This window comes from Polyodon spathula, chromosome 14, assembly GCF_017654505.1.
Source record: "Polyodon spathula isolate WHYD16114869_AA chromosome 14, ASM1765450v1, whole genome shotgun sequence".
Classification (NCBI taxonomy): domain Eukaryota; kingdom Metazoa; phylum Chordata; class Actinopteri; order Acipenseriformes; family Polyodontidae; genus Polyodon; species Polyodon spathula.
Genome location: NC_054547.1, coordinates 27,393,575 through 27,417,258, shown reverse-complemented (window position 1 = coordinate 27,417,258; position 23,684 = coordinate 27,393,575). Strand labels below are relative to the sequence as shown.

At 36.2% G+C, this 23,684-nt stretch overlaps 1 protein-coding gene across 1 annotated transcript in view; it reads right to left on the bottom strand.

The window, feature by feature from the left end:
• The window catches only part of LOC121326581 (mucin-4-like), a 32,248-nt gene that overhangs the window by 7,507 nt on the left and 1,057 nt on the right, over positions 1-23,684 (bottom strand). The window contains exons 2-37 of the mRNA XM_041269916.1: positions 23,016-23,084; positions 22,494-22,562; positions 22,322-22,393; positions 22,147-22,218; positions 21,450-21,521; positions 21,275-21,346; positions 21,114-21,182; positions 20,735-20,803; positions 20,582-20,644; positions 20,221-20,292; positions 19,835-19,968; positions 19,193-19,354; positions 18,578-18,730; positions 18,117-18,247; positions 17,611-17,699; positions 16,887-17,069; positions 14,867-15,007; positions 14,241-14,360; positions 13,315-13,520; positions 12,568-12,640; positions 12,058-12,237; positions 11,665-11,766; positions 10,958-11,203; positions 10,031-10,174; positions 9,480-9,658; positions 6,874-7,036; positions 6,161-6,256; positions 5,400-5,522; positions 5,062-5,178; positions 4,594-4,716; positions 4,247-4,363; positions 3,549-3,644; positions 2,703-2,819; positions 1,238-1,354; positions 749-871; positions 402-518 (exon numbers count right to left, since the gene is read on the bottom strand). Coding sequence (XP_041125850.1) covers positions 402-518; positions 749-871; positions 1,238-1,354; positions 2,703-2,819; positions 3,549-3,644; positions 4,247-4,363; positions 4,594-4,716; positions 5,062-5,178; positions 5,400-5,522; positions 6,161-6,256; positions 6,874-7,036; positions 9,480-9,658; positions 10,031-10,174; positions 10,958-11,203; positions 11,665-11,766; positions 12,058-12,237; positions 12,568-12,640; positions 13,315-13,520; positions 14,241-14,360; positions 14,867-15,007; positions 16,887-17,069; positions 17,611-17,699; positions 18,117-18,247; positions 18,578-18,730; positions 19,193-19,354; positions 19,835-19,968; positions 20,221-20,292; positions 20,582-20,644; positions 20,735-20,803; positions 21,114-21,182; positions 21,275-21,346; positions 21,450-21,521; positions 22,147-22,218; positions 22,322-22,393; positions 22,494-22,562; positions 23,016-23,084 — 4,251 coding nt within the window. The remainder of the gene's footprint in view (positions 1-401; positions 519-748; positions 872-1,237; positions 1,355-2,702; positions 2,820-3,548; positions 3,645-4,246; positions 4,364-4,593; positions 4,717-5,061; positions 5,179-5,399; positions 5,523-6,160; positions 6,257-6,873; positions 7,037-9,479; positions 9,659-10,030; positions 10,175-10,957; positions 11,204-11,664; positions 11,767-12,057; positions 12,238-12,567; positions 12,641-13,314; positions 13,521-14,240; positions 14,361-14,866; positions 15,008-16,886; positions 17,070-17,610; positions 17,700-18,116; positions 18,248-18,577; positions 18,731-19,192; positions 19,355-19,834; positions 19,969-20,220; positions 20,293-20,581; positions 20,645-20,734; positions 20,804-21,113; positions 21,183-21,274; positions 21,347-21,449; positions 21,522-22,146; positions 22,219-22,321; positions 22,394-22,493; positions 22,563-23,015; positions 23,085-23,684) is intronic.

The window sequence follows — 23,684 nt, the reverse complement described above, 5'->3', positions numbered from 1 at the left end:
GTTCTCTTAGCCAGAGACTACTTTACTGGTATTTTTCCTCAACGCAGCAACTCCCTGCAAAGCTAAGGAGAAGTGAAGGTCTAACCAAGCTTATCTTTACACACAGGAGCTCGACAGTGGATGCCGGCAAGCAATTGTAGAGTTCTGCTTGAGTTCACTGTGCGCCTGGCCAGTGAGGTGACCCAGTCTTCGGATTGGACAATAGTGACAATTTAAATTATTGATTGTGGGTTAAAAATTATCACAATAATCTAGATTATTTTAAGTCACGTTATAACTCAATTGTGACTTTCTCCCTTAGTTGTTTCTTCCTTTTAGACACAATTCGCTAATGACGATATTGAGTAAATAATTTTGAGAATCTAGTCCAGAGAGTCCCTTTCAGTCATCATTTCTGTTACCTGTATATCCTGGTTTGCAAGTGCATGTGTAAGATCCCTCTGTGTTGGTGCATGTAGCATTTTGGATACAGGAAGAGTTCTTACATTCATCAATCTCAGTGCAGTTCTTTCCATCACCTGTTGATGAAATAAAGATTTATCAACTTAAACACTTTTTATTTGCTGATTTTAAGGGCACATTTTTGTCAATCATGCAACGTTTTATTATTGAGCCACCAGTTAGTGTTCCATTGATTTGGATGAACAGGTACTGCAACAGCAATGCAAAATGGTCAAGCTGTTGCCCAATGTGCATTTCTATGAGTCCCTCTTACCCAGCCATTCACCGAATACATTTTCAACATTACCATTAAATCCTTGCTTGCAGACACACTTGTAAGACCCAATTTCATTGGTGCAGTTAGCATTCGGTGAACAAGGTGAGCTTGTCTTGCACTCGTCAACATCAGTACAGGATGTTTTTCCATCTCCTAAGACAAACAAGGAAGGCTGCATTTAGTTTACTTTTATAAGTTTCAATCAAAGTCAATGAAACCCAATATTTGAGTAATTGCAATAAGAATTGCTCACAAAGACTGCATAAAAAATGTAAGGTCACTATGAAAATAAACTATGACAATGTATTTGGATACTACTTAGTCTTTGAAAAAATATAAAGATTGATCAATTTCAGCACTTTTTAATGTGGTTATTTTAATGGCACCAATTTTGACAATCATGCATTGTTTTCTGAGCCACCAAGTGTTCCGCTGTTTTGGATGATCAGGTGTACTGCAGCAGCAATGCAAAGTGGTCAAGAGACTATGACCCACAATTTTCATCCTCATTTCTGTTACCTGTATATCCTGGTTTGCAAGTGCATGTGTAAGATCCCTCTGTGTTGGTGCATGTAGCATTTTGATTGCAGAGTGACAGTGTACACTCATTAATGTCAGTGCAGTTCTTCCCATCTCCTGTTGATGTAATAGAACAACTTTTTTAATATCCTTACTCATACTGTAATGACAGTTATTCCAGTTTGATAAATTTCACCATCAAAATTGGCTTTATTCTCATTATGTTTTGAAATACAACCATTGTTGCATCTTAAAAATTTCAATGAACCAATTACAGTAGTCTCTGCATATAGGAACTCCTGGGCTAAGAGAACAACCTTGTGGATTAAAGGATTTTGCCCATTGTATATGTTTCATCTAAAGGAACAGGAGCTTCGCTTAAAAGAACAACTTTTTGGCACCGCTAGCGATTTGTTCACAACTGATACAGTACTGTTTTGTAACCTGACAACTCGTCAAACTTAAATTCAGATGGTTTATTCAATCTTTTCAAAAGTGACTTGTTATCACAAGAGTGTCTTGAGGCACACTTATTGGTTTATTCAGTCTTTCCAGAACTGCCATCATTTAACATTGCCTCGTTTTGTATTCTGATTTCCACAAGTGCACCTTATCGGTACAAAATGGCACTGTTTCTCTTGCTACAAAAAGTTGGACATTTTTCTAGCTCTTGAAAAAACCTGCATTAGACAGACATAGCTGACCAATTTGATGTTTCCCGTTCTAGTGTTGCTTCGCCATTCTGTTAAATAATTGTGTGCATGTCTTGAATATTGCTCCTGTACATGTATTCACAATTCGTCTAGAGCTGCTTCTGCTTTTGTTTAACGTGTGTAGGGGTTCTTTGTTAATTTAGTTTGTCTGTTGCTTTATTATTATAGTTTATTAACATACAATTGCCTATTGCTTTTCTCTTACTTATTCTGCTCATGTCATATGTTGATCCACGTGCATCATGACAAGTAATACATATTTATTTATTGATCGAGTCATATTTTGTCTGGTGGTCAACTCTGTCTAAGAGAATAGTTCAGAGAGAACATTTTGCTTGCCTCCTGAAGGGTGTTCTCTTAGCCAGAGACTACTTTACTGGTATTTTTCCTCAACGCAGCAACTCCCTGCAAAGCTAAGGAGAAGTGAAGGTCTAACCAAGCTTATCTTTACACACAGGAGCTTGACAGTGGATGCCGGCAAGCAATTGTAGAGTTCTGCTTGAGTTCACTGTGCGCCTGGCCAGTGAGGTGACCCAGTCTTCGGATTGGACAATAGTGACAATTTAAATTATTGATTGTGGGTTAAAAATTATCACAATAATCTAGATTATTTTAAGTCACGTTATAACTCAATTGTGACTTTCTCCCTTAGTTGTTTCTTCCTTTTAGACACAATTCGCTAATGACGATATTGAGTAAATAATTTTGAGAATCTAGTCCAGAGAGTCCCTTTCAGTCATCATTTCTGTTACCTGTATATCCTGGTTTGCAAGTGCATGTGTAAGATCCCTCTGTGTTGGTGCATGTAGCATTTTGATTGCAGAGTGACAGTGTACACTCATTAATGTCAGTGCAGTTCTTCCCATCTCCTGTTGATGTAATAGAACAACTTTTTTAATATCCTTACTCATACTGTAATGACAGTTATTCCAGTTTGATAAATTTCACCATCAAAATTGGCTTTATTCTCATTATGTTTTGAAATACAACCATTGTTGCATCTTAAAAATTTCAATGAACCAATTACAGTAGTCTCTGCATATAGGAACTCCTGGGCTAAGAGAACAACCTTGTGGATTAAAGGATTTTGCCCATTGTATATATATCATCTAAAGGAACAGGAGCTTCGCTTAAAAGAACAACTTTTTGGCACCGCTAGCATTTGTTCAACAAGGTGATACAGTCTTGTTTTGTAACATCAGTACAGGATGTTTTTCCATCTTAAATTCAGATGGTTTATTCAATCTTTTCAAAAATGACTTGTTATCACAAGAGTGTCTTGAGGCACACTATTTGGTTTATTAAGAATTTCTCACAAAGACTGCATAAATTGATTCGAAATAACATTGCCTCGTTTTGTATTCTGATTTCCACAAGTGAAAATAAACTATGACAAAATGGATACTACTTTCTCTTGCTACAAAAAGTTTGATCATTTTCAGCTCTTGAAAAAACCTGCATTTAGACACCAATTTTGACAATTTGATGTTTTCCGTTCTACCAAGTTGCTTCGCCATTTTGTTAAATAATTGTGGTGCATGTCTTGAAAATTGCTCAAGAGACTATGTATTCACAATTTTCATCCTCATTTCTGTTACCTGTATATCCTGGTTTGCAAGTGCATGTGTAAGATCCCTCTGTGTTGGTGCACGTAGCATTTTGATTAAGAGTGACAGTGTACCTATTGCTTTTCTCTTACTTATTCTTCCCATTTCATATGTTGATGCACGTGCGTCATGACAACTTTAACATATTTATTTATTGATCGAGTCATATTTTGTCTGGTGGTCAACTCTGTCTAAGATCAATAGTTCAGCTTTAAGAACATTTTGCTTGCTTCCTGAAAATAATGTGAGCTGGTGTCAAACTCGGTATGAGTATAGTTCATCCTGATTGTTCTCTTAGCCAGAGACTACTTTACTGGTATTTTTCCTCAACGCAGCAACTCCCTGCAAAGCTAAGGAGAAGTGAAGGTCTAACCAAGCTTATCTTTACACACAGGAGCTCGACAGTAGATGCCGGCAAGCAATTGTAGAGTTCTGCTTGAGTTCACTGTGCGCCTGGCCAGTGAGGTGACCCAGTCTTCGGATTGGACAATAGTGACAATTTAAATTATTGATTGTGGGTTAAAAATTATCACAATAATCTAGATTATTTTAAGTCACGTTATAACTCAATTGTGACTTTCTCCCTTAGTTGTTTCTTCCTTTTAGACACAATTCGCTAATGACGATATTGAGTAAATAATTTTGAGAATCTAGTCCAGAGAGTCCCTTTCAGTCATCATTTCTGTTACCTGTATATCCTGGTTTGCAAGTGCATGTGTAAGATCCCTCTGTGTTGGTGCATATAGCATTTTGGATACAGGAAGAGTTCTTACATTCATCAATCTCAGTGCAGTTCTTTCCATCACCTGTTGATGAAATAAAGATTTATCAACTTAAACACTTTTTATTTGCTGATTTTAAGGGCATATTTTTGTCAATCATGCAACGTTTTATTATTGAGCCACCAGTTAGTGTTCCATTGATTTGGATGAACAGGTACTGCAACAGCAATGCAAAATGGTCAAGCTGTTGCCCAATGTGCATTTCTATGAGTCCCTCTTACCCAGCCATTCACCGAATACATTTTCAACATTACCATTAAATCCTTGCTTGCAGACACACTTGTAAGACCCAATTTCATTGGTGCAGTTAGCATTCGGTGAACAAGGTGAGCTTGTCTTGCACTCGTCAACATCAGTACAGGATGTTTTCCCATCACCTAAGAAGAACAAGAAAGGTCTCATTTTAGAAAGAAGAGCTTAAGTTTAAAACACTATTATTAAGGTGGATGGGTGGGTGTATTTTTATTATAAAAAATCCTTCATTTTACAAAATAGAATTGACTTTGTTTTTAATTAAGAGGAGAATGGGGGTGGCAGCAAAAAACTGAATTTCTTGTCTGCACTGCAATTAAAAATACACAAAAAACATTAGATCTCAACATAGCACTCCGAGATGATCACTACCGTCACATGAATGTAGTCATTGAATATACCAGAATTATGGTTTGGAAAATGCAAAGGATACAAAGCAAGTTACAATTTTCAATCATCATTTCTGTTACCTGTATATCCTGGTTTGCAAGTGCATGTGTAAGATCCCTCTGTGTTGGTGCATGTAGCATTTTGGGTGCAGGAAGAGTTCTTACATTCATCAATGTCAGTGCAGTTCTTTCCATCTCCTGTTGAAATGAAGATTTATCAACTTAAACACTTTTTTAATTGGTTATTTTAATGACACCAATTTTGACAATCATACATTTTTTCTTCTGAGCCATGACGGAGTGTTCCATTGCTTTCGATGATTAGGTGTACAGCAGCAGCAATGCAAAGTGACTATTCCCCAAAGTGTATTTCTATAAGTCCCTCTTACCCAGCCATTCACTGAATATTTTCGCATTACCATTAAATCCTTGCTTGCAGACACACTTGTAAGACCCAATTTCATTGGTGCAGTTAGCGTTCAGTGAACAAGGTGAGCTGATCTTACACTCGTTAACATCAATACAGGATGTTGTCCCATCACCTAAGAAGAACAAGAAATGTTGCATTTTAGAAAGAAAAGCTTACATTTAAAAACTAGTATTAGTGTTTTATTATAGGTGGGGGGTGGGAGTTTTTTTAATTATAAAAAAGCCTTAATTTTACAAAATAGAATTGACTTTGTTTTTAATTAAGAGGAGGAGGAGGGGTTGGCAGCAAAAAAAAAAGTTAGACCTCACTGCAATGTGATCACTACAGTCACATGTGTGTAGTCCTTGGACCAGAATTATGACTTGGCGATATGACTTGGCAAATGCAAATGAAACAAAGCAAGTTACAATTGGTTTGAAGGTGCATGTGTAAGATGTGTTGGTGCACATCCTGGTATGCAGACTCAAACACATTACATCCTCTTGATATTGTTAATCTAATTATTCCCAATTCCTAAGAACTAATTCTTTAGTTATTGTGGCCAAAATCCACACAACTGAACACAAATTCAGTTGCCTGTTACTTCTTTATTATAAAATATGACCCAATACTTTTAAATCAATATCAACATCATTACAACACAACATAAGAGGTTCACTCAGTAATTGCTGTATTCACCTGCAGAATATGCACATATTTAAAACAAACAACTTTAAGAAAGTCATGTGAAGATACAGAAAAATAGATAACCTTTATATCCTTCGTTGCAGTTACATCTGAAGCTGTCCTTAACGCTTGTGCATGAAGCAGTGGATGGGCATGGATTGCTTAAACAATGATTTATATCTATAGAGCAAAAAAGTGAAAATTATTATTTAAATTAGCATTTCTACTGGCTGCATTTATAACTGGCTGAAGAACCGTTTTAAACGGGTCGATTTCAGTGTTCGAACAAAAAGTATTTATCTTAAATTATTCACTTTAAAGAATGTTTTAAGAAAGCCATTATTGTTTTTTGTTTAAAGCCCATTTGAAATAATTCAGTCAAGAGGTTTATTAGCTATTATTACTTTGTTTAAGTATTGTTTAACTTTAGAGAATGTTTATAACAATGAAAAACATTACTTACATTACAGTAGTTTTTACAATAGGGTCTCACTAATCCAAACAAATAGTGATTTGTTCAGGGTACTGATAGTAATATGTACAACGCAAAAAAAATAAAAAATTCTAGTCTTTCTTTCATGTAATTTTGTATACAAATACAGGGACGGATGTCAATGTTTTAGCAACTATAAGCTATTAGCCACATTACTTTCACTATATTGTAATATTTGGACATTTTACTTCTGTCAGCAAGTATTTTATTATGATAGCCTGGTTCGGACTATCTCTTAGTTTGGTCAACCAGTGTCCATATTAGTCTAATGTACTTGATAGTAAATGGTAATGTATTTTGTTACCTGAGCACTGAATGCCATTCCCCTCCTTTCCAGCGGGACACTGGGCACAGCCTGTTGTCTCATTGCAAACTACTCCTGGATAACAGCTCACAGTTTCACAAATGCTTTGTTTTATTTGACAGTTCTTTCCTATGTAACTAGCATTACACTTGCAAGATGTTTCCTGGGAACAAAGAAGGAAGGAATTACACTCTAGAAAAAAGGGTGCTTTTTTTACACTTTTTAGAAATGGATAGCATGGTATTTTTTATTAATATTTTCATTATTATGTGGACAGATTTACATCCAGCAAGTATTGACATAACCTGGGCTCTATTCAGCTAATCATGGAAAGAGTGTAATTGTTTTTTTTTCTATTACTCTCCCATCGATTTTTTTCAGGTTTCAATTTCTTGTTTTGTCATTATTTTTCATCAGCTAAGCAAGGGTCATAGCCACAGACTTGCAGATTAAAACAATTTCAGTGACTTTGGTTCAGTATCACACAAGGTTTTTTTTTGCCTTATTAATGTGTGAATACAGATAAGAGGGCGAGACTAACACTTATTTGATTCTTGCCTTTCATTCCTGCCTGTGCGAGCTTCCCTACTGAAATTTGTGTTGTGACGCACTGGTTGAGTTAATTATTGCTGTTAATGAGATACATTGATTGTTTGATTCTAGATTATTTAGGAAAAACAGTAATGCTGTAATTGTAATATATTTTTGTAATATTGAATCTCAATAAAGAAAGTCAAAAAAAACCAGTCCTCCCCATAATTTTAGTTCCCCCCCCCCCGGATCTAATGTAAACCAATGGAACTTTTTTCTTTTCAAAGAGGGAAATTGGTTTCGGACAAAACACAGTGGGGGCAGGGGTCTTTTACATTGATAATTTGTCTCACTCTTCCATTTTGAGTATGTGCACTCCAATTCGTTATCTCTACAAACATATCTAATAGATTATTACAAGAAAGAACAAAAAAAACAGTAAAAAAAATAGTGGCGATGTGAAAAAATGCTGTAAAGTAAGAATGCTTTCAAAAATAGACATGTTTAAAGATTTATTCAATTAACAAAATGCAAAGCCAACACTGGTGACCAAAAACTCAAAAATTTTAAAATTAAACGACCAACTTACTCTGTGTGGATGAACAGAAGAAAAATCTAAATCAAATCCATATTTGGTGTGACCACCCTTTGCCTTCAAAACAGCATCAATTCTTCTAGGTACACTTGCACACAATTTTTGAAGGAACTCGGAAAATTTCAAGGCAGACAGGGGTTTCCAGATGTGCTGTCCAAGCTCTTTTGAAGAAGCACAAAGAAATGGGCAACGTTGAGGACTGTAGACGCAGTGGTCAGACAAGGAAACTTACTGCAGCAGATAAAAGACACATCATGCGTACTTCCCTTTGCAATCGGAAGATGTCCAGCAATGCCATCAGATCAGAATTGGCAGAAAACAGTGGGACCCTGGTACACCCATCTACTGTCCGGAGAAGTCTGGTCAAAAGTAGCCTTAATGAAAGACTTGAGGCCAAAAAGCCATACCTCAGACGTGAAAACAAGGCCAAACGACTCAACTATGCACGAAAACACAGGAACTGGGGTGCAGAAAAATGGCAGCAGGTGCTCTGGACTGATGAGTCAAAATTTGAAATATTTGGCTGTAGCAAAGGCAGTATGTTCGCCGAAGGGCTGGAGAGCGGTACACGAATGAATGTCTGCAGGCAACAGTGAAGCATGGTGGAGGTTCCTTGCAGGTTTGGGGCTGCATTTCTGCAAATGGAGTTATGGATTTGGTCAGAATCAATGGTCTCCTCAATGCTAAGAAGTACAGGCAGATACTTATCCATCATGCAATACCATCAGGGAGGCATCTGATTGGCCCCAAATTTATTCTGCAGCATGACAACGACCCCAAACAGCGAAAGTCATTAAGAACTATCTTCAGTGTAAAGAAGAACAATGAGTCCTGGAAGTGATGGTATGGCCCCCACAGAGCCCTGATCTCAACATCGTCTAGTCTGTCTGGGATTACATAAAGAGAGAGAAGCAACTGAGGCTGCCTAAATCCACAGAAGAGCTGTGGTTAGTTCTCGAAGATGTTTGGGCCAACCTACCTGCCGAGTTCCTTCAAAAATTGTGTGCAAGTGTACCTAGAAGAATTGATGCTGTTTTGAAGGCAAATATTGATTTGATGTAGGTTTTTCTTCTTTTCACTCACTTTGCATTTTGTTAATTGATACATATAAACTATTAACATGTCTATTTTTGAAAGCATTCTTACTTTACAGCATTTTTTCACACCTGCCTAAAACTTTTGCACAGTACTGTATATATGTGTGTGTGTGTGTGTATATATATATATATATATATATATATATATATATATATAAGGTTTATGAAGAACTAAGGGAAGGTTTTGTATATATAATACGAAAACTAGATCATTCGTAACGCATTTATGTCATATATAAAATATATGCTACAATAGTTCTATTTTAAAACACACGTTTCTATGTGTACTACTCACATATAGTGCCGAGTCACCGACTCTATGTAGCAAAAGAGATCTACAATAGTTCTATTTTAAAACACACGTTTCTATGTGTACTACTCACATATAGTGCCGAGTCACCGACTCTAGTGGTATCAGCAAAGACACATTCACCATTGGTCCCACAGTTACACACAACAAACATTGGTTGCAAAATAGCAGTCATATTATTTTCTCCAACAGCTTCAACCGTTACTATCAGTGGCTTCACACTTGTAGGAATCCAGGTGAGAATTCCACTTTCTAATGACAAAGAATCAGGTCATTCAAACAAACTTTTCAATGAACATTTCTATTACTTAAATAAATTGCGTTTGCGATACTATTACATTGAGATTCAATTCAGTTTATTTACATTGAGAAAGACTACTTCTCGAAACATTTGTCACTAAATTTCAATATTTATGGTACCACGATTTTATTAAGTAGTTGTAATGAGTATGAAATTCACTGGTATTAAAAAAGTATATCAATATCTTTGTCAGGACCACAATAATATCCAAAACAATAGCTGTACCCATATCATACATATGTAATGTTACATCATATTACAATATTATAACAGATACAAAATGGGTCAGGAATTAAACTGATCCAAGAAGGACCAAACTTCACCTGTCAAATTGACATCATCTAATGTAATAGGGGTGAATTTAACTTGTGATCCATCACTTGTTTTTGCAGTGTAAGTCGCTGTAACAGTTTCTCCAATACTGGCTGTAAACAGTTTAATTCCTGTAATGTTGGGTGGAAAAGACTCTGAAATGGAAACAAAAAGTTTTAATTTCCAATCAGCATTCAAGTGTGCAATTTAAACAAGTCCAGTTCATGCTTTCATTTAGTCAGACTTAGCTGATTTAACTGGGGGACTGATCTTCCTTTTTCGAAAATGTTGTAACAGTGGAGTGGAATTCATCGAATGCCTGTTCCACCGTACAGCACTCATGACAGGTAAGAGAAAATACAATTTCCTTTCTGATTCTGAAGGCAACAGCACACTTTACCTCCCTAATTGAAACTGGTTTTCTGTAGTGCACTGTGTACACTATAACCTATGGGGTAACTGCCAAGATCACACTGGGTTTATTTTACACAGTTTGACAGATGGATCTTCAGACATTTATGGGTTGTTGGCTTTGTAAGTGCCATACTGTATTTTTTTTTTTAATGTAACTATACCATTCAAGGCTTTTAATGTGTTTTAAAGACTGTAAGAACAACCTGTAGTATAAGGTCTAATCAAGAGCTGTCCAAAGTCAGCATAATGATTTTTGTGTGTCAAATATGTACAGATTTAATGAACAGAAAACAACTGACGATGTCTCTTAGGGTAGTTGCTACTATTCAGTCAGATTTTAGAAAAACGCTTTTTTGTTGTTGTTGTCATATTTTTTTAATTTATTTTTGTTTATATGGCTCTGTAAGGATTCCATTGTAATCTATATGGCTCTTAACTCTCGTTGGTGGCACATTAAGAGTCACAATGACAAAACCTCTGGTCAGACACTGCAAAGGGAAAGCTGAATGAAAAGTTGAACTTACCAAGTGCTGTCTTAGTCTCTACAAAGCTAGTGAAAGTTTCCTTTGTGGCTAATCCTATGGTCAAATTGCCAGTGCTCATTCCATCAAAAATACAACTAAGATCATTGCCACATGTTTCTTTTGCTTTGGCATAGCCTTCTAGTATTTTAAGATCTTCCAGGAACACTGGTTTGAAACTTGTATCAGCAGTCTTGTTTTGGACTGATTTGTTCTTACTTGGGAATAGGCTTTCTTGGCCAGCATCCCCTGTAGAAAAAAGTCATACTTTTAATATCATGTTTTATCTCATTCACCAAGCTACAGTCATTTTCCAAGAAAATGCACAGCGATGTTGATTTATAATAATTCTCCTGTTGAAGATCTTTTGGGTCTTTGCTTGTATTTTATACTTCATGGAATATGGGGAAGACATTACTATAAATGAAACGTCACAAATGGTTCCTAGTACCCAACTACTTAATGTGTTGTAGATCAAACTGACTCCAATGGTCTCATATCTACAGTGTTGATTATCTTAGCTTAACATAAAAAAGGTTATAATATTAGTAGCTAATAAGAGGTAAGAAAATGGACTTGAAAGCATTGATTAGCCCTCCTAATGCCACCGATAAGAGGATTAGAGCAGGGTTAGCACAGTATTAATAACATGTCTAACTAACATCACAGCTGTAAAGATCATTAAAACAGAGCACAGCAGCTGAACTTACAAGTTAAGCCAAATGTGTATATTTCAGACTCTGTACTTGAAGGTGGAATGATATCTCCATTTCTCTTTTTAAGGTCATCACTTTGGTCATCATTCCATTTTCCTGATGGGTGAAAAAAAATAAAATGCATCTTCTGAACAGTTTTCCACTAATTTTGTAATATTGTCTGTTTTATTTTATTTTCAAACTGATAAACATAGCTCCATAATCGCTTTATTTTCTCCTAAACTGGTTTTGTTCCAATTCCTACACACACTTTATACTAATTGTCAGTGGATGGATTTGGCACACACACACAGTACTTTAGACATTTTTAAATGTATTTAAATAGTTCACTTTTGTTTCTTAATTAGCTGGTGTTACATTTTTTGCAACAGACAAGCTTGTTCTTACCGAGAAGGCCTTCAGTTTTATCTTTATATTTTGAAGGCAGGTTAATAACAGCATTCAGCATTGAAAAGGATGCTGTTACTTTAATTGAAAGGATTGCGCTAAATGTGGCTGATATCGTGTTTCCTCTGCTTCTCTCAAGCAGGATTTCATCTGCTTCATAAAACTCTCCAGAGTCCAAAACTTGAAAGAAAAAAAAAAGAATATATATAACTATACACACACAACCCTCAAGCAGTGCAGGTTTCATAAGCTTGGGCAGATATCATATTTATATTGGTTTGTCTTGAAAGATGGAAAACAACTATTACATTTATTTCAGAGATAGTCTATGTTTTATGTATGCAACAGCTATATATGTATCAATTGATCAATGTTTTTTTTTTTTTTCACAAACAACAGTTTATCGTTGTTTGTTAGGGTTCAGTAACTGTTAAGATTTCATTCTGTTGTTGCTTTCCTGAACCTACAGTTGTCTGGTAAAATCTTTATGACAGCAAACTGGTATCTTACTAGTGAATTCTGATATTAATGTGTTGTTTACGGTAACATCAACTGAGTCTGTTCCTTTTAGCGTCCATAAAACCTGGAATTAAATTAAACAACAAAAAATATCAATTAAATGCGTTGTTATAAAATATTAGATTATAGATTATAGGACAACCACAATGGCAGAGAAGGTGATGCAGCTGATACTAGTGTGAAAGTCAAGATATAATGGTAATTCTGTATATACAGACAGTGTATGGTTTTCTCCACTTTATATTGTTAATGTATATTTGTTAATATTCACTTCAGGATTTACTAACTTTATTGAAATAATGTACATTCATGAACCTTAAAAAAAACAAAAAACAAACAGAAGTCTATTTAATCATTTGATAACATTTTGAAACAACAACAAATAGAGCTAAACGCTACTGAAATGTTTCTGAATGCTGACCTTTTGACCTTTGGTGACCACACCTGTGACATACACTACATAAAAGGTTTATCCATGTGTAGACACCACATATGTAAAGATGTGTCAAGAGAAACCAAAGTTATAGCCTGGTTAGGTCACATGAGGGGCAGGTCCATAAAAGAGGTTATTTTTACTTTAATGTTCACAACAGTGATGTTCCTGTTTCTCAGGGCCCCCTGGAACTGAAGATATGTGTTGTATAAATTACTGACATAGAGAGCTAAACTGAAAACTAAAGGTCCTTTGGGAATGTTTGCCACACTAAATAATATAAGAATACATTGTTCAAAACGTACTGTGTTTGTTGTCCCATTTTCTTTATACTGAGCTGCAAAATTATTGAAGTTGGTGGCTTTTGAATTAGGAGTGATGACCGTGCGAGCCTGCAAAGTGAAGCTGCTGTCTGAATCCTGAGCATTAATCAGGATGAAATCTCCCAACCCATTAAAGGTATAGTGCAAATCATCAAATGATGCTATGTGTGGATCTCCATTCATCAGCCCTGTCCAGATACAAAAGGAAGAGTATTGCAAGTTACATTTGGTACTCACATTGACTTACACAATCCTACTTTTTATGTTATGCTTACAACCACTAATAAGTCAAAGAAATGTCTCTTATACAATGCTAAAAGTTGTTTCAGCCAATCGAAGCACAGATAGCCATTCTTTTTTTTTTTACACAGCAATAGGACAGATCCAACCTAAACCATGTGAATATACCCTCATCCATGCAGTTACTGTACATGACACCCAGATTTTCTTTTCATTCCCCTCTTTTACCCCTGACCTGGCTGCCAGTATATCAGCCTGTCTGGTCGCTATCCAATCCTGGATGGTGTGCCATTGCACGCACACACACACACACACACACACACAGAAGATAGATAGATAGATAGATAGATGGATGTGTAATTATAGCCATGTAGTTATACAATCAGTGGCTCCACAACTGAGGCGTGGAGGAGCTTAGTGAACTCCATAACAGGTAAGGCCCATCCTGGAGTTAAACTGGAGGAGCTAATGTTTAATAGGGGATGAAAAAAGGGTACAGAAGTCTAAACTAAGGAATGATTTAGTGAGCAAACATCCATCGTTGTATACTTAGTATATGGACATAGTGTAGGACACTGCATCACTGTAGCTCAGTTCCTAGCTGTGCTCTTCCTTACACCAATTTCCAATTCAACTGGATCTTCATGTGTGACAATGTGGAGGATTACCTGACGATGGGGCTCTATAGGAACTGCAGTCTCTCCGAGGTCTCTTTGTCTGGTAGTAGTCACAGAATTTTGGATCTTCAATGTTCTTACAGCACCAGAATGTCGTGGTACATATACCGTCTTATAGATTTAGACACCTCTATATGGCACCCCTCTCCCCAGGGGGGGGGGGGGGGGGGGGGGGGGGGGGGGGGGGGGGGGGGGGGGGGGGGGGGGGGGGGGGGGTGGGGGGGGGGGGGGGGGGGGGGGGGGGGGGGGGGACTGGTTAAATAAACTTTACATTGGTTTCGTTAAATTGGTTAGCAATGTTATAATATTAGTATATTTTATAATAATATTATCTAATATTATAATATAATAATAATAATTATTATTATTATTATTACTTTGATTCTCCACAAATCACAGCAATTTCCAAAAAATCTTCTATTGAAATGCTTTAGACAGAATGTGTATACTGATAAATACAAATTGGTTGTTCTGGTTTCACTACAGGAAAACTCCTATGCTTAGTGTGGAAGAACACTGGACATGGTTGTGTAAAAAAGATATCAACTGTGCTACATGGTAGAATTGACAGAATTAAAACAAAATGGTGAACAATTGTATCTAAATAAATGTATTACCTTCAGCTTGTCTGCTTTCTATGATCTTTTTTGGGTACCTCTCAATCCAGCCATTGTAAAATGAGCCTTTTTTGTTATATAGGCACCTGGCTCCTTGTCTAGAGGCCGAGGAAACACTGCGCAACACTGTAAAATCCCCATCTGATGAAAAAATGAATAATTCAAAATATACAGCTCTGTGGTTGTTTGAAAAAGGTATGTTTATTATACTGAAACATTGGCCAACTGGATTTTTCAGCAAAACATTACTATGGACTTAAACCATAAAATACAGCAAGTTACCAACTTGGCAACTTGTTAGGTTTTACCATCTATTTTTCCATCAAATAGGGGAATCACGAAAATATGTTTTTAGTCAAAGTTGCTAAATCCCTTGTTACCCTAGCCAAGCCCTCTGAATCTGTTACACAATCAGGCAGTCATACCAAGTTTCACAAGGGTCAAAATATGAGCCTGCATAACAAGCTTAAATTGTTTTTTTGTCAAATGGCTTGATTCTTAATGTTAAAATGTGTACAAGTGTATTACTCTTTTCAATAAGAGCCAAATAAAGTAATGTTTTCATAAGAACATAAGAACATAAGAACATAAGAAAGTTTACAAATAAGAGGAGGCCATTCGGCCCATCTTGTTCGTTTGGTTGTTAGTATCTTATTGATCCCAGAATCTCATTAAGCAGTTTCTTGAAGGATCCCAGGGTGTCAGCTTCAACAACATTACTGGGGAGTTGGTTCCAGATCCTCACAATTCTCTGTGTAAAAAAGTGCCTCCTATTTTCTGTTCTGAATGCCCCTTTGTCTAATCTCCATTTGTGACCCCTTGTCTTTGTTTCTTTTTTCAGGTCTAAAAGGTCCCTTGTGTTGACATTGTCAATACCTTTTATAATTTTGAATGCTTGAATCAGGTCGCCGTGTAGTCTTATTTATTCAAGACTGAATAGATTAAATTCTTTTAGCCTGTCTGCATATGACATGCCTTTTAAACCCGGAATAATTCTGGTCACTCTTCTTTACACTCATTGTACAGCAGCAATATAATTTTTGTAGCAAGGTGACCAGAACTGAACACAGTATTCAAGATGAGGTCTTACTAATACATTGTACAGTTTTAACATTACTTCCCTTGATTTAAATTCAACACTTTTCACAATATATCAAAGCATCTTCTTCAATTTCAGTATCTCCAATATGCTATTTATAATGCACATTTTTATTGCCTGCCTGCAGTACTTTACACTTTTCTCTATTAAATGTAATTTACCATGTGTCTGCCCAGTTCTGAATCTTGTCTAGATCATTTTGAATGACCTTTGCTGCTGCAACAGTGTTTGCCACTCCTCCTATTTTTGTGTCATCTGCAAATTTAACACGTTTGCTTACTATACCAGAATCTAAGTCATTAATGTAGATTAGGAATAGCAGATGACCTAATACTGATCTCTGTGGTACAACACTGGTTACCTCACTCCATTTTGATGTTTCTCTTCTAATCAGTACTTTCTGTTTTCTATATGTTAACCACTCCCTAATCCATGTGCAAGCATTTCCTTGAATCCTTACTGCATTCAGTTCGAGAATGAATCTTTTATGCAGGACTTTGTCAAAAGCTTTCTGGAAATCTAAATAAACCATGTCATATGCTTTGCAAGTATCCATTATCGATGTTGCATCCTCAAAAAAGTCAAGCAGGTTAGTTAGACATGATCTTCCTTTCCTAAAAACATGCTGACTGTCTCCCAGGATACTGTTACCATACAGGTAATTTTCCATTTTGGATCTTATTCAGTTGAGCATATCAGCACACTGGAGAGAGGGACAGCACTGGTACATGCAGGCAGGTTTATGTAGCTGTACCTTTACATGGGAGGAGTTACCTGCCCTGACTGAACATTTAGCTTTTTTTGTGTTTGCATGAGTGTGTGTGTGGTGGGAAGCATATCATAATAGAAAGTTGTTTGTGTACATTTGTGTACTTGGAATTAACATTGTTATCTAGTTATTCCTAACAGAAGCCAGCTCACCTGTCCCAGCTGTACGGTATCTTCCATCTTGCCGTCCTTGCTGCAAACTGCAAGGGCAGTCAGCCATATCTGAGGCCCATGTTGATACCTCTGGCTCTAGTTCAGCCCATTCTAGACACTTCACTTTGAAATTTTCTTTAAAGGTTCCTTTGGTCAGCTTGTAAATCCAGAGTCCCCTTATATCTGAAAACAAAGGTTAACAAATACATGTTTTTTTTGTTTTTTTTCTTGAATAAATATACAGCACCACTGAAATATTTGAGGAATATAAACATAACTGACATCTGGGGATGGAAATCATTAGCCTGTTCTCTAGAGTGGCCTGTATGGCCTTCTCTAGACTGATCTTTATGAAACACCAGCAATTTGTGGTCGATACAACCATCTAAGGGGTCTACAATCTGTCGCCAATCAGAATCTATGAAATCTGCTGTGTTTCCATTTATGACTTGCAACAGGGAGATGGAGCTGTTATTCTGTAATTCATAAATTCTATCAGTTGTGAGGGTAGTGGTAGTGGTGGTTGGGGGGGGACGCAAAAGTGTGTACTTCATATCACAAATGAGGTGAATTACATTTATTTAGAATACATTATTTAAAATAATATAGCTTGTCAGTTTTTTTTGTTTTTTTTACTTATTTAATAATAATAATAATAATAATAATAATAATAATAATAATAATAATAATAATAATAATAATAATAATAATAATAATAACTTACTTGAATTAGCTCCTATAAATCTGTCAGGTCGGTATTTATCCTTTGGTGTTTTTGACATCTGGCCATCATTCAGGAAAAAACCGTCCGCACTTTAAAATAAACAAATTATAGTATACCGTAAATATGGTAGATACAACGTTATGATTTCTTAGAAACAGAACTTCTCTTAAAAATAGATAAATTAGGAAGAGGTATATGAACTACTACTGTATGTGAACAGTTGACCTGAAAATAAAACTCTGGACAATTGCATTAAGGCTGTAAATCTGTGTATGATAGCCTTTGTTTATTATCAACTGTATTTGATGTTATTTATTTATTTTTTTTAAGCTGCTTACTTGTCTTATTATTGCAAGCTATGTATACAGCTTTGTATTAATTAGTTTTTTCTTGTCTATTACTTCTGTTATGCAAATACAGCATCAAGGATGAAATGCACAAGTACTGATTAAAAATAATGGCATTGATAAATGTACATGTTCACTTCATTGATTTCTATACAATACCTGTTGTAACCCATCAGAACATTTGTAGTGGCCAGCCTATCAGTGTCCCAGTTCATTCCTTTATCCTTGTAGAGCATCATGGAGTAAGCCTCAACACCATCTGTGGTGATAATAGCCTGGAAGGTGTTTGTCTACAAATAGCAACATAGATAAACTGCATTTAACCAGGTAAAACCACTGGTAACATATATTACAACAATCGCAATACCAAATAAACTCATACCCATGGTCTAATTTTGACGCACAGTCAAGTTTACTGTTTAAAACAACAGACAAATATGTACTTTATCCTTGGCACATGGCTCAGGTCCAAATGCCATCTACACTATTGACTGACTTAATAGGAAAGTAAAAAACACAGCATGACAGTAACAATAACATAAAAGTAAACACATGCATTAAAATGTATACATATAATCTACACTTTGGAAATACAGTAATTATAGAATACAATACTCTACCTTATCCTTAAACATTTCTGCTGGGTATGCAGGGATATTTTCCCATGTGATCTTGAGAGTCCATTTGGCTGTGTAGGTCACTTTTAGGTTGGTCTGAATCTTTGATTCTATGTCTTTTACAATAGAGTTACTGCTTGATATAGTTGAGTATTCCTGTTAAGAGGGAAGCAATATGTTGATGGATCTTAAATTCGCTTGAAAGCTCTAGCCCCATGATACACAGACCTACAGTGTTTGGACTGGGTATTTAAGTCAATTCAATCAGGTAACACAATTTCTGTACGTTTAAAAAACTGGTTTTAAATCAATATTGACGGAGTAAATGAAGTTGAAAGGGGAATGCTCTTCTGATATTAGAATGAAAATTAATTTCAGTTTTGAATGCTCCCACTGTATCCAAAGTTTCGACGGTTTAGGATGTAACATATGCTGCATGTTCCCCAGGGCATTCTAAAAATAAAGTCTTTGTTAGCTCAAGTATATCCATATAGGTTAATTTAGATTACTGCTAAGCAAGATCTGTGATCTCTATATTAATAAATATGTACACACTACTATGAAACACACTTTGGCGCATATTTCTTGGATTTATTTTTTTTAAATTCCACAACTCACCTGATAATAAATGTTTCCTCCAGAGCTGAGATCAGCATCATCCCAAAACGCAGCTAACATAGCAGGCTTTGAGGAGGCCTTGAAGCCTTCAGCTGGTGGATTAGTATATTTCCTAATTTCACTAACGAAGGCTGGAAATATTATTTGGCCATTGTCTGTAAACTGAAAACAAAATAGAAAACAAAACACGCTTCTCATTATTCAAGCTCTTAACATTGATCTCCAGTCTAAGGCCTACCGTAGATCTTTAAAGAGAAATACATTAAACCAGGAAAAACACCTCAGGCATTTCATTTGGTGTGTGTACTGAAGCTAGCCTTGAGTAATTTCTAATTTGTTTTTAGAATTATAAAGTAATTGTTTTTCTCTGAATTTTTTTTTTTTTTTTCAAAGTCAGCCAAGTGGCAATATATATCTTTTAATACTGTCAGGCAATAATTTACATCACTTAATGTAATAGGACGGAGGCAGAGCACAGACTGCAAGTGACCTTCTTAACCACTAAACAATAGAGCCAGGCTCCTCTGCAAGGAATACTTATAAAGCATTTAACCTCATCTCGCAAACAGGGTTACAATAGATAATGGCACACATCTCTGCCTGTTACATCAACGACAGTATAAATGAAGAATAGTAACTTACATAAAGAGATTTGTACATGGTTGCACCAAATGGAAATCCAATTTTAGGTTTCAAAAGTGCAGATGTGACCTCTGTAGTCTTTTCTTTTATGCTTAAATCTCCTGCATTCACTCCAAATTCATAAAGTGCAACCGCTGTGGAAATGAAGAGAGAAAAACGAATATCAAGCACTGTGATGAGGCAGCAGGCTTCATTGCTTTTGTTGGTATCATGTGGGTAGTTATGATTTCAGTGTCGCCACCAGAGTCTTGAATATATTCGCAGTTCATATGTATGTGCATATCTGGGCTACATTTGTCTTAAAAAAGCTATCTGTATCACATGTATCACATCACATTTTTTGTTTGCTTGTTAAGTCTGCTGGAAAAAAGCAATGCAATGCTCACCAGGTCCAAGATCTTTAACTGTAGTTGCCAAAGGTATTGTTGTGGTCTGCACTGGAATGGTAACGGTGGCCCCTGACATAACATGTCACTGCATTATTACAGTTGCAATAATATTCCAGACATTACACATTAGTTGCAATCCAGCATTATATATACCCAATTAAAAGCAAAGCACATGTCTAAACCTTGACAAGACTTCATATATTCCTTCCTGAAGAAATCTTAGAATCATCACCTGAACCCATTATGAATCATAATCTAACCTGCGGGGTATTAGATATGATCATCAATTGGTATTGCTCATTCTTATTTTCAAAGGATGACAGATGAAATATTGTTCAAAGCTGTTCTGGTCTAATACCTGTTGTGGAAGCTACTGCTGTTGACGATTCTGAACTGTGTGCTGTTGTAGTGGTCACCTCAGCTGCAAGAAAAAAACAAACAAGTTGCCATTGAAAATTAGATTTTAAAAAATATGATGACAGACTTACTTTCTTGATGTCCAGCACTTTACCTGTTGTGGATGCTACTGTCGATGGCTGTGTGGTGTGAGGTGTTGCAACTTTTGTAGTGGTTACCTCAGCTACAAAAAACATAAAAATAAATAACAATTCTGTAGTTGTTGTTTCAGCTGCAACAATAACAACCAAATATTAGTTAAAAATCTAATTTACAAATATCTTCAGAGTGGTGTGTCTATAAACTATTTTCCCCATATGTAGTATTTTATTTGTTGTGAATGCTACTGTTGGTGGTTCTGTAATTTGTGGTGATGTTCTTTTTCAGGGGTGGTATTAAGTAAAAATGAACAGATATGAATTCAAAGTTAGACTCACAAGATTCTGCGAAGAAATTTTTGGTTGGTCTTGTATATCTCATGCCTTGAAACTTACCAGTTGTAGATGTTGCTGTTGATGGTTCTGTGGCGAGTGTTGTTATATATTTTAGAGTGGTTGTCTCAGCTGCAATAAAACAGAAGGTCAAATATAAATCCAAATTTACATTTAGGAATTCACAATATAATCATTTCACCTGTTTCTGTCATGTCTAATACCTGTTGTGGAAGCTACTGTTGTTGAAACTGTGACAATAGCTTGCGTTGCTCTTTCGATAGTTGTTGTCTCAACTGTAACAAAAACAAGCAAATATTAGTTAAAAATCTAATTTACAAACAGGGTCAGAGTGGTCTGTCTATAGCTGAATTATATTCCTCATGTCAGGTATTTTACCTGTTGTGGATGCCACCGTTGGGGCTTCTGTGGTTTGTGGTGATGTTATTTTTTCAGTGGTGGTTTTCCCTGCTGCAGCAAAAAAGACCAGATGTTAATTCATAGTTAGACTGACAAGATTCTACGAAGACATTTTTTCTTGATCTTGTGTATCTCATGCCTTGAACTTTACCTGTTGTAGATGCTGCAGTTGATGGCTCTGTGGCGAGTGTTGTTGTTATATCGTCTGGAGTGGTTGTCTCAGCTGCAACAAAACAGAAAGACCAAATATGAATCCAAAAACAGATTTCTGAATTCACATTTTCATCTTTCCACCTTTTCACCTCTTTATGTCATGTCATGACTAATACCTGTTGTGGAAGCTGTTGTTGTTGATTGTATGACGATAGCTTGCGTTGTTCCTTTTGTAGTGGTTGTCTCAGCTGCAAGGAAAAAGAACAAATATTAGTTTAAAATGTAATTTGCAAACTTCATCACAGAGTTGTGTCTATAGCTCAAATATATTCCTCATGTCAGGTATTTTACCTGTTGTGATTGCCACTGTTGGTGGTTCTGTGGTTTGTGGTGTTGTTAATTTTGCAGTGGTGGTTTTCTCCTCTGTAGCAAAAAACATCAGATATAAATTCACAGTTAGAATGACAAGATTCTATGAAGACATTTCTTGTTGGTCTTGTGTATCTCATGCCTTGAACTTTACCTGTTGTGGAAGCTACTGTTGTTGAAACTGTGACAATAGCTTGCGTTGCTCTTTCGATAGTTGTTGTCTCAACTGTAACAAAAACAAGCAAATATTAGTTAAAAATCTAATTTACAAACAGGGTCAGAGTGGTCTGTCTATAGCTGAATTATATTCCTCATGTCAGGTATTTTACCTTTTGTGGATGCCACTGTTGGGAGTCCTGTTGTTTGTGGTGATGTTATTTTTTCAGTGGTGGTTTTCTCCGCTGCAGCAAAAAAGACCAGATATTAATTCATAGTTAGACTGACAAGATTCTGCGAAGACATTTTTTCTTGATCTTGTGTATCTCATGCCTTGAACTTTACCTGTTGTAGATGCTGCTGTTGATGACTCTGTGGAGAGTGTTATTGTATCTTCTGGAGTGTTTCTCCTAACTGAAACAAAACAGAAAGACCAAATATGAATCCAAATTCAGATTTATGAATTCACATTTTCATCTTTCCATCGTTTCGCCTCTTTATGTCATGTCATGACTAATACCTGTTGTGGAAGCTGCTGTTGTGGATTCTATGACGATAGCTTGCGTTGTTCCTTCTGTAGTGGTTGTCTCAGCTGCAAGAAAAAAGACCAAATATTAGCTTAAAATGTAATTTGCAAACTTCATCACAGAGTTGTGTCTATAGCTGAAAAATATTCCTCATGTCAGGTATTTTACCTGTTGTGGAAGCCACTGCTGGGGTTTCTGTGGTTAGCGGTGATATTATTTTTATAGTGCTGGTTTTCTCCGCTGCAGCAAGAAACACCAGATATTAATTCACATTTAGACTGACAAGATTCTGCGAAGACATTTTTTCTTGGTCTTGTCTATCTCATGCCTTGAACTTTACCTGTTGTAGATGCTGCTGTTGATGACTCTGTGGCGAGTGTTATTGTATCTTCTGGAGTGTTTCCCCCAACTGAAATAAAACAGAAAGACCAAATATGAATCCAAATACAGAGTTATGAATTCACATTTTCATTTTTCCATCGTTTCACCTCTTTATGTCATGTCATGACTAATACCTGTTGTTGAAGCAGCTGTTGTCGATTGTATGACGATAGCTTGCGTTGTTCCTTCTGTTGTGGTTGTCTCAGCTGCAAGAAAAAAGACCAAATATTAGTTTAAAACGTAATTTGCAAACTTCATCACAGAGTTGTGTCTATAGCTAGAAAAATATTCCTTATGACAGGTATTTTACCTGTTGTGAATGATACTGTTGGGGGTTCTGTTGTTTGTGGTGTTGTTAATATTTCAGTGGTGGTTTTCTCCTCTGTAGCAAAAAACATCAGATATCAATTCACAGTTAGACTGACAAGATTCTATGAAGTCATTTCTTGTTGGTCTTTTGTATCTCATGCCTTGAACTTTACCTGTTGTTGATGCTGCTGTTGATGGCTCTGTGGCGATTGTTGTTGTATCTTCTGGAGTGGTTGTCTCAGCTGCAATAAAACAGAAAGACAAAATATGAATCCAAATACAGATTAATGAATTGACATTTTCATCTTTCCATCGTTTC